Raw genomic sequence first — 15,455 nt, forward strand, 5'->3', positions numbered from 1 at the left:
ATGAAAACTGTTCTGCCACTGCCAGCCTTGGACTGCAACAATGGAGAGTTCTCAAACAGCTGGTAACAAAGTGTGGTTGGTAGGCTGATTTCAGCTTGTTGGGTCATGAGTTGTGGAGGCCTAACATATGATGACAGTGAACAGAGATAAAATCTAATTTCATATAATTAGCTCCTACTCCAACTTTATGTATCTTTTGAGGAATCCTGCAGCATCACATGCAGAATTCTATCTGACAATAATTTCAATAATTGCAGTTGGGCATGCAGAACAATAATGACTATCCAAAGAGTTACATCACTTTTGTCGACATATCCCATAACATTTGTAACATTTTCTATTGCAGCAAATCAAATCCCCTCCAATGAAAAGTGGTATCATTCACAAATGCATATTTCATAGAAATTCATGAGAGAAAATCCAGAATGACCTGCTATTAAGGTCATACACAGCCCCAATCTATCAGAATGTTGGTCTAGGATTTGGGATGCTCCAAGGAGCTCTGGGTAATCGTTCTCGTTTTTATCACAAGCCCATAAGATTCATTGTTGCAGTCAAACAACCTCATACAGCAAAAAAACAGTATCCGGTCAAGAATAACAAACAGATCAATAGATTAAAGGAACAAAAGGGTTAAGGTTACATAGACCTAGGAGCAAAATATTACAGCAGAGAAGTCACTGTTTGGGTTCTCTGGTTTTTAATTCTGAAAATTATGCCAGAAATTGTGCAACCTCTAATGCGATCCCAAAATTTCTGTCTTCTAACAAAAAATGTCTGTGGGATTGTTCTGTACTGCCTCTAAATTTTGACATTAAAGGAAAAATCCTCTGTGGGTTCTCATGGTGAAAAACTTACAAGAAAGAAGAATATGTGGTAAGGTTTCAATACCCTGAGAGTTACAAGGGCATAGTCTGAGAGAATAAGGAACACCTGTGAGCCTACCACGAAGGTTTTCATTTAGCCTTGCTTTTGCGAACAGCCATTGATGGTGAAAAACCATCAGGGTTTTCAAGTAATTAGCACAAAAGAATGGGATCGCATAGTTTATGTGAAAACAAGTTGCAGAACAAACAATCTGGGCTCAAGAACAGAGATCAGATGTAGCAATATCCCATAATCTCTGATCTAGAGATTTAAGGGCAATATCATACTCCAAAAGAAGTAAAAAGGAGGAAGAAAGACGTATTGAGGCAACTTTTTTTGCTGCCAGTTTCATCCAATTACTGTAATAATTATCCTGAGCCAAGCAGTTAGCAAACCTTTGCCCCGTGAAAAGACCTTTATTTTGATCCAAAGGTTTCATGCTACAGACCACGCTCTGTAAGTCAAAGGACACTCACCCATTTCTAATAGGAGAACTGCATTCGAAAGACAGTTATGTACCTTGGGGATCACCCTTATAAATCTAGCTTGAAGTCTATCCAGGCCCTGAGAGGCTTCACCAATCCATGCTAATGCAGCACATAACTGTTGCTTCCCCACCTTTGCATTAAAGATTATTATAGTGGGAGGAGAATAATTCCCTCCCCAGGTGGAGTAAAAATATAGGATGGATAATAGACTGATGTTTGCTTTCTTCAGAGCTAATTGTCTGTGGATAGTTCAGGAGCCAGCATGGTGAAAATTTAAGCCCAGGAATTGCAAGTTCCTAACCTAACCACTCTAAGGAGTGGCCATCAATTGGCCATCTACGTTGTAAAACATTTTTCCTCAAAAACCATGTGTCAGACTCCCTGGATCAGAACCCAATAAACGCTCTGGTTGATCAAAGGATTTCATTGGCAGACTTCAGGGTACAGTAAAGAAGACGACTCTGAGTAAAAAAGTGCCAAGCAATTGATAATATGTCCCACCCCCATATGGAAACACAAAAGAAAAACATAGCTGAATCCAAACATGAGACCCATCCCAGCAGCAGACACTCAAGGCCAGACTGTTAGATAGAAGTGCACCTGCAAAAACAAAAGCAACTCTGGGCATGTCCCCCTCCCAGCTAGGCAAACCAATATCAAACAATGTGTTTGACACCATGACTTTAGAGTTTGAATAATTTATCCCAAATCGTTTTGGTTGCAATAGTCAACAAATTTCCTCAATAAATACAACACCCTAATCTGTAACAGGAAAGTATGACTGCATTATAGTAGAGTTGGGATCTTCCTATTGCCTAGAAGGGGAGGGTGACCATTATTGTCTATAAGGATTGATTCAATGTCATTAATAAATAAGACAAAAAGAGTGGGGGTCAAGACACAACCTTGTCTGACTCTCTTTGACATATATTTCTCTAGTAAGCTGCCCCCGGGGGTCACATTTTACCTGCAGCTGATTTTGGGCATGTAAAGCTCTTACAAGAAATAGAAGTCTTTTATCACTCAGGATCGCTTCTAGCTTCTTCCACAATTTGGGCCTAGGGATTGAATCAAATGTGATGTTTAGATTGATAAAAGTGACATACAATTTGTCTAATTCCACCACATAAGTGAGAATTAGGCAGTGATCTGTGGAATTTTTTTCTAAAAGCAGCCTGAGCATCAGAAATAACATGAGTCTCATATAGATAAAGGGAAAATTTATTGGTAAGATAACGAGCATAAAGTTTGCCCAAAATGGACAGCAGGCTAACGGGTTTATAGTTGTCCAAGCAGGATACTGGATCGTTCTTGTAAATAGGAACTACTGTTGCTTTTTCCCAGCTGCCGGGGATCTTGCCTGTCACATTTACCACTGTAAAAAGAGCAGCTATTAAAGAGGCCCAGCAGTGCTGATTAGACTTAAATAATTCCGCTGGAATGTAATCAGCGCCTGGCACTGTACCATTTTTTAGTTGGCCACTTCCTCTGTCATAGCAGGGTTCCACTGAGAAGCTGTACAGAGTGCAACCAAAATTTGGGCTTCATCATCTTCATAGTGACCATTACTTTCAGAGAACAGGGCTTTAAAGTCTCTCCCAGACATCTACAGGGATGGTACAGCTGGGGATGGTAGTACCATGATTTAAATAGCCGTTTACTAAATGCCAGAAGGTCCTTGAATCATGATTTTAAAAGGCATTCAGTATCGATAGCCACAAATCAGATGCTGTTTGTTTTCTTTTCTGAGCCAATAATGCTTCATGTTCTTTTTGCTCTTTTTTTGCTGGCAATAAAATATGGGAGGGACTTGTGCACCTGGGTCTTGATACAGGGCCCTTACAGCCTTTTTCTGAGTAACATTCTCCATCAAATAAAGGTGCACCTTTTGAGACTGAACGAGGTAAGATGGTGCCTCTGGGCATAATTGTCTCCATTAAATCAGGTTGGATTAAATAAACTAACTCTTCAAAGGCTTTAATTGAAGTACAGTGATCACTATTAGAGGCAATAGTCAGGCTTCTTATCTCCTTAGAATCATAGAACCTTACCTGAATGTATGCATGAAATTGGGCCCAAATCTTCCTAGTCCTACCCCACACAGGCATACATGAATGAAGATTTACTCAGAATTAGACCTATCAATTTCAATGTAATTTCCAATTTACAAATAGAAACCCAACCTCAAATGTATTATTTTCCATGCAAGCCTACCTTGAACTTTCCATGTTCAGAGATGCCCATCATAGTGTAGCTTGATCACTCAGTGTGTTGAATTCACACTGAAAAGTTTTTAATGTCTGACAAAGTGGTTTACATCAGGTTCTGCAAAACTGTGCATGTGCAAAGAAGCTAATTCAGGCAGTTATTAGTGTCACTAAAGATTATTTAGGCAAACAACAAAGGATCAGATTTTATTGAAAAACAGCATTTATTTATGACTGAGTTATAGGAGTTGTAAATTGTCTATATATATATATAATTGCCTGCAGCGTAGCAGTTAAATAACAAGGGTGGGTAAGTACAACTGTATGAGAGTCCCGTTATGCACAATGCGTCTGCTGCGTGATGGGGGCAAATGTCTGTTGAATCAAGATTTCTGTACAGATGTACTTTCTGAAGCCCACTTCTTGTACAACTTTAATTTACCTCACCATCCAAGCAAGACAGATTTGCCAGTGAGTACAGCTTTGCCATGGACATCTTCCATCCGCCCACAGCCAGTGCACCTAGCTTTACTCTGTCATCCATGTTTTCCCCCTTGCTCCCCTCTTTCATATTGCTGGCTCCATCCTGCTTCTCTAAATGCTTATTTCAGGATATTGATATCTCGATATAATGACAGAGAGGGCTTTTCCAAGGAATAGTACACCCAAGGTCTCATTTTTGGTTCCACCCCACCCTGTCTACTTCTGTCCTCCCCAATGATCGGAAGGGCTTTTAAAAACCATATTTCAAACCATATTTTCTTTTAAAACAAGGCTCTCTCTTCTTTGCCACGGCAGCAGTGGCAAGAAGAGAGAGTGCATGTGTGTGGAAAGAAGAGGAGAGATTGGACGGAGTTAAGAGAACCAGAAACTGAGAGTCAGCAGAGTTCAGCAGACAAACTGTGCTGCTGGCTGTAGGCTGACTCCTCGTGTGTAAACATGAGGAGACTCTACTGCAAGCCCACCATGCTGTGAGGAGCCCCAAGGTAAGCCTTCCATGCACAATGGCCATGTGAAAAGCAAGTTGCTGTTAGGAATTCTGGCGAAGGCCAAAAACAACGCCCCAGGAATGGTGAAAACGCTGTCCCTGGGGCGCTGTTTGTGTACCTGCTGTCTCCACAACGAGGCAGTGCTGTGCTTCCCCCCTTTTTTGGGAAACAGTGTTTACCTGCCAGTGCCGGGGGAATGGCACTGGGTTGGAGGCGCCACTTTTCGGCGCCTCCATTTTACGCCACACTTACCTTCTCTCCCTGCAGAGCTCCACAGGGATGGGGAGGCATGCCCACACTGCCCTTCAACCCCGAGGGTTGGAGAGCAGCGTGGGCATGCCCCCTGCCCTTGCGGAGCTCCACAGGGAGAGAAGGTAAGTGTGAGGAAAGAAAATGGAGGCGCCTCCATTTTTTGGAGAAAGAAAATGGAGGCGCCTCCAGAGTTTTTAAAGTCTTAGCTTGTTTGAACATTTAATTATCTTTTTCCCCTCAAATTATTACTTTTGAAGTATTTCTTACCAAGGAAACCTTTCACAAAAGAAAGCTAATCCTTTCTCTTATGGTAAGCCTTGTGAATTAAATAAAGGCTACCAGACCCTCAGATTGGTAGGCTTATATTGATTCAGATGCATACTAAAGAGAGTAATTTCACACACACTATTGTGAAAAATGAAAAATAGGGCTGAAAATCTGAGAGGCAAAATTCATTCCTTATTAATATATTCATTCACAACCCTCACAAGTTGGAATAACCTTCTAGTCAGTTTATTATTCCCAACTCCTCATGGTATTTGCTCAGGAGTCATCCTTAATACTTTCAGCCTAAAACCTAAGGTTTTAAATTTTAGTAGAGAAACACAGCATACAAAACTATCAGTTAACTATCTGAAGGGCAAATAGTACAAAGTACCAATAGCCATTTTTAAAAAAATCAAATGGCATATTTATTACAAAAATAGACATAAATGCAAAGTACTTACTTTTTTATTGTGATCTTGTAGTCTAAATTATTCAACTTGCTACTAGTTTTACTTTCACCTCCTTTATCTCGGGCTACTGGAAGTCCCTTACGGGCATTTTCCACCAGGCAGTCAGAGTGCTATGAGAGAGCTGGCTTTGAGAGAGCTGGAGCTGGGTTTGACCGGCAGCTTCGGCGGGCCTGGAAAGGGGTCGGGTGCGCCGGGCGAGTTTGGCTAGCCTGAAAAGGGGGAGATAAATGCCCACTTCCACTAATCCAATGGACTTTACCATCATGCCAACATTGAGCATATCATATATACGCAACAATTATTCACAGACTCATTTTTGATACATATGCTTATCTGTACAGTTGCCACCATTGTTATACTGTGTTATATGTTTTACTTCTTTCTGCTCAGGCATTTTACACTGCAACATTCCACAAAGGGAGCACCTTGAGCATTTGAATTTTTTTTTTGATCACCCCAACAGAAAGAAGTAAAACATATAACACAGTATAACAATGGTGGCAAGTGTACAGATAAGCATATATATCAAAAATGAGTCCGTGCATAATTGTTGCCTATACATGATATGTTCAATGTAAGTAGCCAACAGCCAGTACAGTAAAGATGTAGCTGACAAGCCTTTCCAACAAATTTGCCTATGGTTAGCTGGAAGGGAGCTCAAAAAAGCACCTCAGTAACAAAAGCAGATCTATAGAATGCCACCAAGCATTTAAAGTGGTAGAGCTCAGTCTTGGAACGTATGCTCTGGAATTACTGGGTGGTCTCCCTTGTGCAACCTCTGTCTTCTCTGCCAAGAACTCCCAAGAGAATCAAGAATGTTGATGGATTAGCCAAGTTGGGTTTCTTTCTTAAGCACCCAAACATCTAGTTTCAGGGCAGAGTCAGATATAGTTAATATTTAGCAATTCCTCTGTACATTTCTGAGCAAATATCTTCAGTGGTCTTTTTAGCCCCACTCTCATTAATGATAATACAAAAGGATTGTCGGTGTACATGAGGATGGCTATACTCTTGTCAGATGTAAGCATGGGTATCTTTCTTATGAAACTCAGTTATGAGTGTGTTAACATAAAAGTTAAACAAATGGGGTGCTAAAAGCACTCTTGCTTACACCTTTCTGAGTAGAGATGGGTGCAGTTAGATGACCTTCATGTGAGAACCTTACCTGTATGGTTGTGTTCTCACGTAACTTAATAATTAATTGGAGAAGGCATCTATCGATATTAGTTTCTGCTAACTTTGCCCAAAGCTGACCGTGAGTTACACTGTCAAATGTGGCCTTAAGGTTGACAAAAGCTGCATATAGTGATCCTGTTTAAATATGTACATATTTCAATATCAGTTTAATATCAGGCAGTGATCCATAGTCAAGCTGCTTTTACAAAAGTCAGCCTGTTCGTCATCCAGTAAGCTTTCTCTATCCAACCATTCAAGGAATTTTATGCTCAGATATTTAATATATAGTTTGCTCACAGTATTGAGTAAGCTAATTGGTCTATAATTAGCTGGGTCTGAAGATAAACCTTTTTAAAACATGGGGACTATAAATGCAGCACTCCAATCAGATGGGATACAGGCAGTACTATTAATATTGGTGAAAAGCTCAGCCAAAACCGGGGCCCACCATTCTATATTGGTTTTCAGTCATTCTGATGGTATGTTTCCATCTTGTAGTTGCAAGATCATGATTTTAACTTCCTCCGGGGTCATTGGAGGCCACTGAGAAATATCAGACAAGGCAGAGTGATGCCATGTTAAAGCCTGATGATCTTTGTTAATATGTGGAAGCACAGGGGAAAAAAACACTTGTAAGACACATAGGTAGGCTCATAGGCCAGCTAGCTGGGCTCAATAGGTTCTTGTACACACACATTTGTAAACATGCATCTTTCTTTCCCCTTTCTGCCCTCAGTGTGTTAGCAAGAAAGGGAAAGCAGAAAGAGGGAGGCAGCCATCAGAGGAGTTGGCACCCTTTTCACTCCCATTAGCCAGCTGTCAAATAGCTGTTCAAATGACTGGTTATGTTGGCTTATTGCTGAAGGAAATGAATTAAAAATGACCTGACATAACTGCTGTGCCTGGTAAATCTAAATTTAATCCAGGCTGCTCTAGCAATCTCAGTCATAAAACTACAGGTGACAAGGTTGAAAAGGACATGATTTTATTATTTATGACAAAACAGCATCCTCCCTGCTACTCCTAAACGTATTTTTTTAACTTAAACATTTCTAACGTATTCATATTGGGTGTTTACTTAAGCAGCATCCAACAAACCATGGCATGTTTATGGTACCTATCCCAAGCAAAAGTTATATTATTTCAGTTTAGGTATTAACGATCCTCCCAGCACTTTTGCTTACAGTGTTACCAACATTAATCCCAATACAGGGAAAAATGTTTACCAATTCAAACATTTATTATTAGCAATGCAGAATATCAGGATGTGATGTCACCTCATGGATCAATAATGATCCTGTGCTTGCACACCGTTATTATTTTTTTAATGCGATGCACCCATCAGGTTCATTTACCTGAAAAATTACTGTAAGATTTATGACTTTGGCCATGATCTGTTTTACCTCCAAATAAGGATAATCAGGTAAGACTGAAGGTCTTTTAAAGATCAAATAATTGATATACCCTTTGAAAGAACTGCAGAACTATAAAACAGAAGAAAGAGGAATGACCGTGACCTTCTGATCACAAAAGTCAGTAAACACAGGAGTTAATGTGATGGATATTTATTCTGAGTGTCCTTTAAAACCCACCTGTTAAACTTATCACCTTTGGGAAAAAAATAGAATAAGTCTACCATCTAAGAACTATTGCTATTGGAAGTCATTATCCATTAACATCCGCATCCTAAACAGGCCAACACTTCTAAGTCCATTAACTAAATCCAGTGGACCTAAAAGGATGGAAACCCAGTTAGGCTAGAACTGCATGAATATTTTTAGATCTATGATTGCTGCAGACTTAGAAAACTAATAATGTTTGACAATTATTCACATTTTAGAGGGATGTACTGGCATACCTGAGAGACAAATATAATATTTGTGGAGTTTGACACAGTTTTGGCAAAAAAAAATACATTCCAGCATTTAGAGTTAAGAAACATTGTTTTTGTGACAGCCTGATATGACACAAATAGCAAGAAAATGTTTCTGTTGCACAGCTGTTCCTCTGGGCCAGCACAGAAGCACAAGCTTGGGGGATGGTTCTTCACTTCAGTTATTTCCTCTGAATGCACAGTATTTAGTCTGCAGAGTTTAAAGCACAAGGGCAAATTATATGCCACAATCATTCCTGGCATAAATTTTAAAAGAACACCATTCCATTATATTGCTTGAGTACTGTGGAGACCATTATCTTTTTTACCCCCATTCATTCCTTCATTAAAATAATCCAGAGTTTCAAGAAACATCTTCAAGAATAAAGACATATTGCTGTGGATCAAGCTTTGTGATTGCTTCTCCTGAAAGACACAAAATGCATCACACCAAAGAGCATTATTAGAAACCAATTGATAGCTCTTTTTCTAGTATTACTTGGAGTCTATAAACATTGCTCTCCACAAACAACACTTGAAAAAAATTACTTTTCTACCAACTTTTTCCTGCCCAAGATTTTTGGAGCTGCTGCCAGACTTCAAGTCACATGAACAAATGAAATGGCCTTCAGTTATAAGACTAGGTCTGTCTAACCCAGTATAGTGTATGACTTTGGCAGTAGCTCTGATAACCCTGAGCAAGACAAAGTCTTCACTGACTAATTCAGATCAATTATGTGGAGATTCCGGGGAGCCCCTGCATGGGCAGCCTGGCTTCTGCTACCAAGCCTTTCTGTGTCTATTTATTACATTATTGTAACTCAAGGAATAATATATACATACTCAACAACAACAACAACAACAACAAGCCTTTATTGGCATACATATATACATACTCACTTTTTTCTCATTATGAAAATGGACTCCCATAAAGTTCTTGAAGAAGTGACTCCATGATTGCAATGCCCTGCATAAAGAACACAGACAAGCAATTTTGTCCACTGTCTAAATATTTCACCAAAGCTGAAATACATATCAATGACCAACAGCTTCAGAAATGGAATACCCATATGTAAAGATTACTCCAGCACTGTGAAACTAGTCAATCGTTTAGAAGAAACTGTTCAGTTTTTATTACAATATATTTAATTCATAGTGCTAATATTTATTTATTTATTTACATATCTCAATGACTCAAGGCAGCTTACAATAAAAACAATCCAAAAATACAATAAATATTTTAAAAGCATAAATATGTAAATATAAAACAATTACAAAGATGGCATAAAAATAATCCAGCATATTAATCATATGGGTTCCCTAAATTACCTCTAACAGTCCAATCAGGAGGAGGGGGAGCGAGGTGGCCAGGGATAAAGTACTGAAGGCTGCACCCACAACCTCCAAAGGGACTTCAGGTGGCACATAAAGGAGGGAAATTTAAAAACCCTCCTGCCACCCAAATTGCTTCATAGTTTAAACAGGCTTATGCCAGACTTTCATGTGGTATAAGTCTGCAGTCACCAAGGGTGGTGTTCCTGGGCTGGAAGACTGATGGAAGCCAACTAAAGTTGACTCCACCTCTGAGAATGCCCCTGGCCCACCCCATCTGCTTGGATGTCAGGATAGGTCCCCCCTTCTGGGTTTGGCTTCCGTGGAGCTGTCCATTGCCTACATGCCAGGGTTTTTGCTCTTCCTGCTGGTGCAAGCATCCTTTACACCAGTGGGGCTGGAAGGGGGGGAATGCACCAGTACAGGCCTTTGTTGCTCCCACCAGCCATTTTGAACTCCCCCATCTGGATTGTAAGTCTCCTTTTAGTCAAGAAAAGGAAGGAATAAGAGTGCATCACGTTGTGCTAGCATCTCTGCATATTGGGTTAGAATATATCATGGGCATTGCTCCATAATATAAGGTGATTAGGAAGCCATATTACCTGTGAGGCAGCGTAGGATGAAATTGTATGAAAGGGAGCAGACTAAGAGGTCACACCAGGATCTCCTAGATTCTAGTCCAGGGGTCCTCAACCTTTTTGAGCCTGTTAGCACTTTTAGAATGTTGTCACTGGATGGTGGGGCCAAGTAGAAAATGGCTGAGGCAGAAGGTGGTGCCAATCAAAAATGGCTGGCAAAAGAGGCAGAGCCAACCACAAAATCTCAGGAAGTGAGGTCACACATTTAACTCTTAAACATTTTCAGCAGAAGCTCTGTTTAACAAGATGCCTTTTTAAATGAACATATTGTTAAAATATGTTCTTGCAGACTCATAATCTACCTTCGGTGTGTGGAATGGTGGCAGCTGCTACAGAAGCAACTTTTTAAAAATCTGCACAGTCAACCAGATCTCCAATGACAATCAGAAGCCCTGCTGGGTAAAAGTCCCACCTGCCCCCATTCACTTTCTAAAAACACTTAGTGAGGATATGTTGGGGCCCCTGTTCTCACTTCATGCTCTAACCACTATACACCACTGGCTCTTGTTTAAAAGTAGATCCTCCCGCTCCTCCGTCTTTCTTTGCATGTGAATAGAAGGTTGTCTTTTTTTATTCTGGGGGAGGACGGTGAATTAGGAAAGGCTTAACCAAAGGCTTAACTTGCCATTCATGGCTGCTTGTAAAGAGCAGTGTAGATATTGACAGATCTCTGGCCTGTCCTCAACATTGATCTTTCATGCCTTGTATGTTTTGCCCCAATCTGTCTCTTTACATTACTGACTACAGTGCAGACACTTTAAGACACCACAGCAATAGCTGCCTTTCACTGGGGAAGAACAAGTATGGCATCTGCTTTCACTGGCAGAGTCTGCTGTGCGTCTTGCTTATACACCAGTTGCTTCTCTCTGACTAGTGACAGATGCTGCCTATTGCCAGGAATTATCGCTACTGTTTTCATACCCCACCTGCAGCGAGAACAAAATAGCATGCAAACACAGCACTTTATGTAGCCCCTAACACAAGCATACTGTCTGAAAAGCACATGGGTCGTTGGGCTTCACATTTACAGGTAATATCTTTCTGTAACATGAAAGATTTTGCAACTACATTAAAACATATTAAGTGCCTCTCATATAAACAGATCAGTGGAAACATTAAGTGCCTCTCATATAAACTGTGGAAACAGAACCTAGAAAGCAAATAGGCATTAGATAGAAACATTCAAGGCAACTATTTTAAATTTTTTATAAGGAAAATTCAAAATACAAAACTAACCAAAGGGCAACTTTAGCATGAACTTTAGCACAAATTTTCACAGCTGTTCAAGTATACTAAGCAGCAGCTTCTGTGACGACTTGTTGTCAGTCGCAAGAATACTTAAAAGATGATAAACTGCAGAATGAATAAGAAAGCACCCAGAACAGTGGCCAGGACAGAGGCTCTTGGCTTGGTATAAAGCTTGTAAAAATGGGTGATAGATTCTAGCATATGGGCTCCACAAAAGCACTGTCTCTACTCCTGAGGAACCCACAGAGAGAACATTAAAACATGCTTAGCCAACGGTAAGATGAGGAGATGGAACAGGTATTTGCTACATCCCAGTCACAGAGCAGCAGGTTTTGTTTAGGCTCATGGCTATTAGGTCAGAAAGGAATAGACCAATTCTGGTAATCTTTCTATCTACACTTGGCTCAAAAATACTAAAAGTACCTGAGTGAAGATATGTACTATTTGTACATACATACTCAAGTTGGTGATCAATGCAAACTACTTTAATAAGACAGATGGCAAGACTAGAACAACTCTGTTGATAAAACAGCAAATTTGACAGCAATATATCTGCCCACTTACCTGCATTCTCATTTCTCTCTGACCCTTTTGAACTTTGAACAGCCAGCACCATTCCAAATGCTGCACATTATCATTAATGCCTCACTCTGGGTAAATTACAGTAGTAACAGTAAAAGAGGTTCAGTTCTGATTCTGATCAGTTCTCATTTAAATATAAATCTCTACTATCAAATGGAGTATATGAACAGATGGACAAGAGGAAGGAAGAAAAGGAAAATTTCCAAGATTACAGTTAGTTTACACATATGACCAGCCTGTGAGAATCATAATGGCACAAGTACAAGAACCTACTAGTTCACATCAGGGGTCCTCATGAGCACCATGGTGCCCAACACCACTTTCCCTGATGCCTATCTAATGATTCTAGAAAGTCAGTTGGAGCCAGGTGTGGCTTTTGCCAAACAGAACTTCTGACTGGTCACTGGGGATATGATTGACTGTGCAGATTAAACCGTATCCTGCTAGATAGAGCTTAGGCCTGAAACATTGAAGAGATATGCATAACTTCATTCCTTGACATTTTGTGGCTGGCCCTGCCTCCTGTAGCAGCCATTTTTTTGTTAGAAGAAACACTCTGTATCAGAATTCCAAAGCTGACCACAGGCTTAAAAAGATTGGAACTTCTGGTTCACATGAGAGGACAAAACAAAAAACCATGAGATGAGAGAGAATTAGAAAAAGTGGCATCCAAACGACAGGGACTACCCAGCTCAACTCAGCATCTTGAGAAGATTTCTAGATGGAACAATACAGTTGTCTGTCAATCATATTACTAGGCAGCTTCCCATGTTCTAAAAGAACCAATGTGGCATAGTGGTTAAGAGCAGGTAGATTCTAATCTGGAGAAATGGGTTTAAAATTCCCCATTTCTCTACATCAGAGGTCTGCAACCTGCGGCTCTCCAGATGTTCATGGACTACAAATCACATCAGCCCCTGTCAGCATGGCATTGGCCATGATGGGATTTGTAGTCCATGAACATCTGGAGAGCCACAGGTTGCAGACCCTTGCTCTACATGAACAGCAAAGACTTATCTGGTGAACTACATTTGCTTCTACACTCCTACATCCCTGCTGGGTGATCATGGGCTAGCCACAGTTCATTCAGAACTCTCTCAGTCTCACCTCCCTCACAAGGTGTCTATTGTGGGGAGGGGAAGGAGTTTGTAGGCCCCTTGGAGTTTCCTTATAGGAGAGAAATGGGAGGGTATAAATTCAAACTCTTCCTCTTCTTCTCCTCCTCCTTCTTTACTCTCCCTACCAAGTTTTCTAACCATGTTGAGCAAGTATCTGGTGATTTAAATGGTGCTGGTAGGTTTCATGATAATGTTACTTGTGGCATATACTACCCCTTTTTGAGGCATTAGAACTTAGACTTTCCATCCATTCAATCCATTTATGTTTAAGGAGGCCAGCTTCTGCCTTTAAACTGGTTTTGCATCTTGCTCAATTACCCTTCTTATCTTTTTTCAGGTGACCAGATTATAATATATGGTTGCTTAGAAACAGAATGTAAAGATGTCAAATCACTCACAAAGCAAACCTTAATACCGTGTGAGTCTCCAAGCTCAATAAACTTCACTGGCCATCTAGAGCAGCCTGCTGAATGCCAGATACTTTTTCTCCCTGCCCTCTTTCATTTTAGCCATCACGGGAGGGTAAGAAAACCAACAACTCTGACAAATGTGTAGACATCAAACTTAGTGTGCCAACAAGAACCAAGCAGTTTGGCTGCTGTACGGATTGCTGCTTAGTCAGTAGCCAAAACATAACATAAGTGTTGAATGATGGCCATGAAAAAAAGTGTGGCATTTATAGGGTCTTCCTGTTCTCTTTGGGGAAAAAGCAATCTTTGGCATGTAGAGCAGAAAATGCTCCCATGCTTGGAAAATCTTCCTTTTCACAGAACACTGTGGGAAACCATGGCAACTTTGCATCACTGTCAATGCCAATAACTTAACAAATCAGATCAGAACATAATTTAAGTCATTTCTTATGAAGGAATTTTTTTAAGGTATAAATGATTTTCAAAGGCCCATTACACATAGAATGCTTGCACAGGGCTATCCTTGCGTTTTTCTCTTTACACATGAGGAACCATTCTCAGCCTGCCCTGAAGCTAGTTTGCTGGTCTCAATGGGCCTCTGCAGCTTTTCCTGATTTTCATAACTTTGTCCATAAGCTCCTTTTAAGGGCCAAATCTAATTACACAAGTAATTGCAAGATAAAGGACATTGTTAAAGCCCTTTGAATTGCATTTATATTGATGTGCCTGTGATAGCAAGTAAATGGATATTATAGCCCCTTTTCAACTTAACCCCCCCTCCCAAAGAAAGAGGAAAAGTCATTCCCTGGACCACATACTGCTGAAGAAGGGGACCATTTGCTGGCCCCCTCCCTTCCCCTCCACACACACACACACTCTTTCTTTCTCTCTCTTCCTGCCACAGCTACAGCCAGGAACAATGTTTTAAAATGCAGTCTTGGGTGCTGTGTGGTTTCCGGGCTGTATGGCCGTGTTCTAGCAGCATTCTCTCCTGACGTTTCGCCTGTATCTGTGGTTGGCATCTTCAGAGGATCTGATCATCAGATCATCTTCAGAGGATCCTCTGAAGATGCCAGCCACAGATGCAGGCGAAATGTCAGGAGAGAATGCTGCTAGAACATGGCCATACAGCCCGGAAACCACACAGCACCCCAGTGATTCTGGCAGTGAAAGCCTTCAACAAAATGCAGTCTTGTTTGAAATAAAGTTGTAAAAAACCCTTCTGATCATCAGAGATGGTGGAAGCAGAGCAGGGGATGTGGGGTGGAGACAAAAAGAGACCCTACTTACCAGTATGTTGTTCCTTTGCAAAAGCCAAAGAGAGAGTTTTTTTAAAAAAAAAATAGAAGTTTGTCAGAAAGAAAGTTTTTAAAATGCCTTCCTGATCATCAGAGAGGGCAGAAGCAGAGCAGGGGAGGTGGGGTGGAGCCAGAAAGAGACCCTGCTTATGTTGTTCCTAGAGAGCAGGAAGCGTGGAAAGCAGCACGAGGGAGTGTGGGTGAGATAGGCCAGCTGGCTGTGGGCAGAGAGAGGAGGTC

General features: G+C 40.7%; 1 protein-coding gene across 6 annotated transcripts in view; it reads right to left on the bottom strand.

The window, feature by feature from the left end:
- Nucleotides 1-7,684: 7,684 nt before the first annotated feature.
- PRELID2 (PRELI domain containing 2) overlaps nucleotides 7,685-15,455 on the bottom strand; it is a 48,591-nt gene continuing 40,820 nt past the window's right edge. For 3 of the 6 annotated variants that reach the window (XM_048488060.1, XM_048488063.1, XM_048488062.1), the window contains 2 exons: nucleotides 9,490-9,556; nucleotides 7,685-9,015 (listed from right to left, as the gene is read on the bottom strand). In XM_048488060.1, the coding sequence (XP_048344017.1) occupies nucleotides 8,878-9,015; nucleotides 9,490-9,556 (205 nt within the window). In that variant the 3' untranslated portion in view covers nucleotides 7,685-8,877. The remainder of the gene's footprint in view (nucleotides 9,016-9,489; nucleotides 9,557-15,455) is intronic. The other 3 variants (XM_048488061.1, XM_048488064.1, XR_007243796.1) reach the window with 2 other exon arrangements.

Source organism: Sphaerodactylus townsendi, linkage group LG03 (genome assembly GCF_021028975.2).
Source record: "Sphaerodactylus townsendi isolate TG3544 linkage group LG03, MPM_Stown_v2.3, whole genome shotgun sequence".
In the NCBI taxonomy this organism is placed as follows: Eukaryota; Metazoa; Chordata; class Lepidosauria; order Squamata; family Sphaerodactylidae; genus Sphaerodactylus; species Sphaerodactylus townsendi.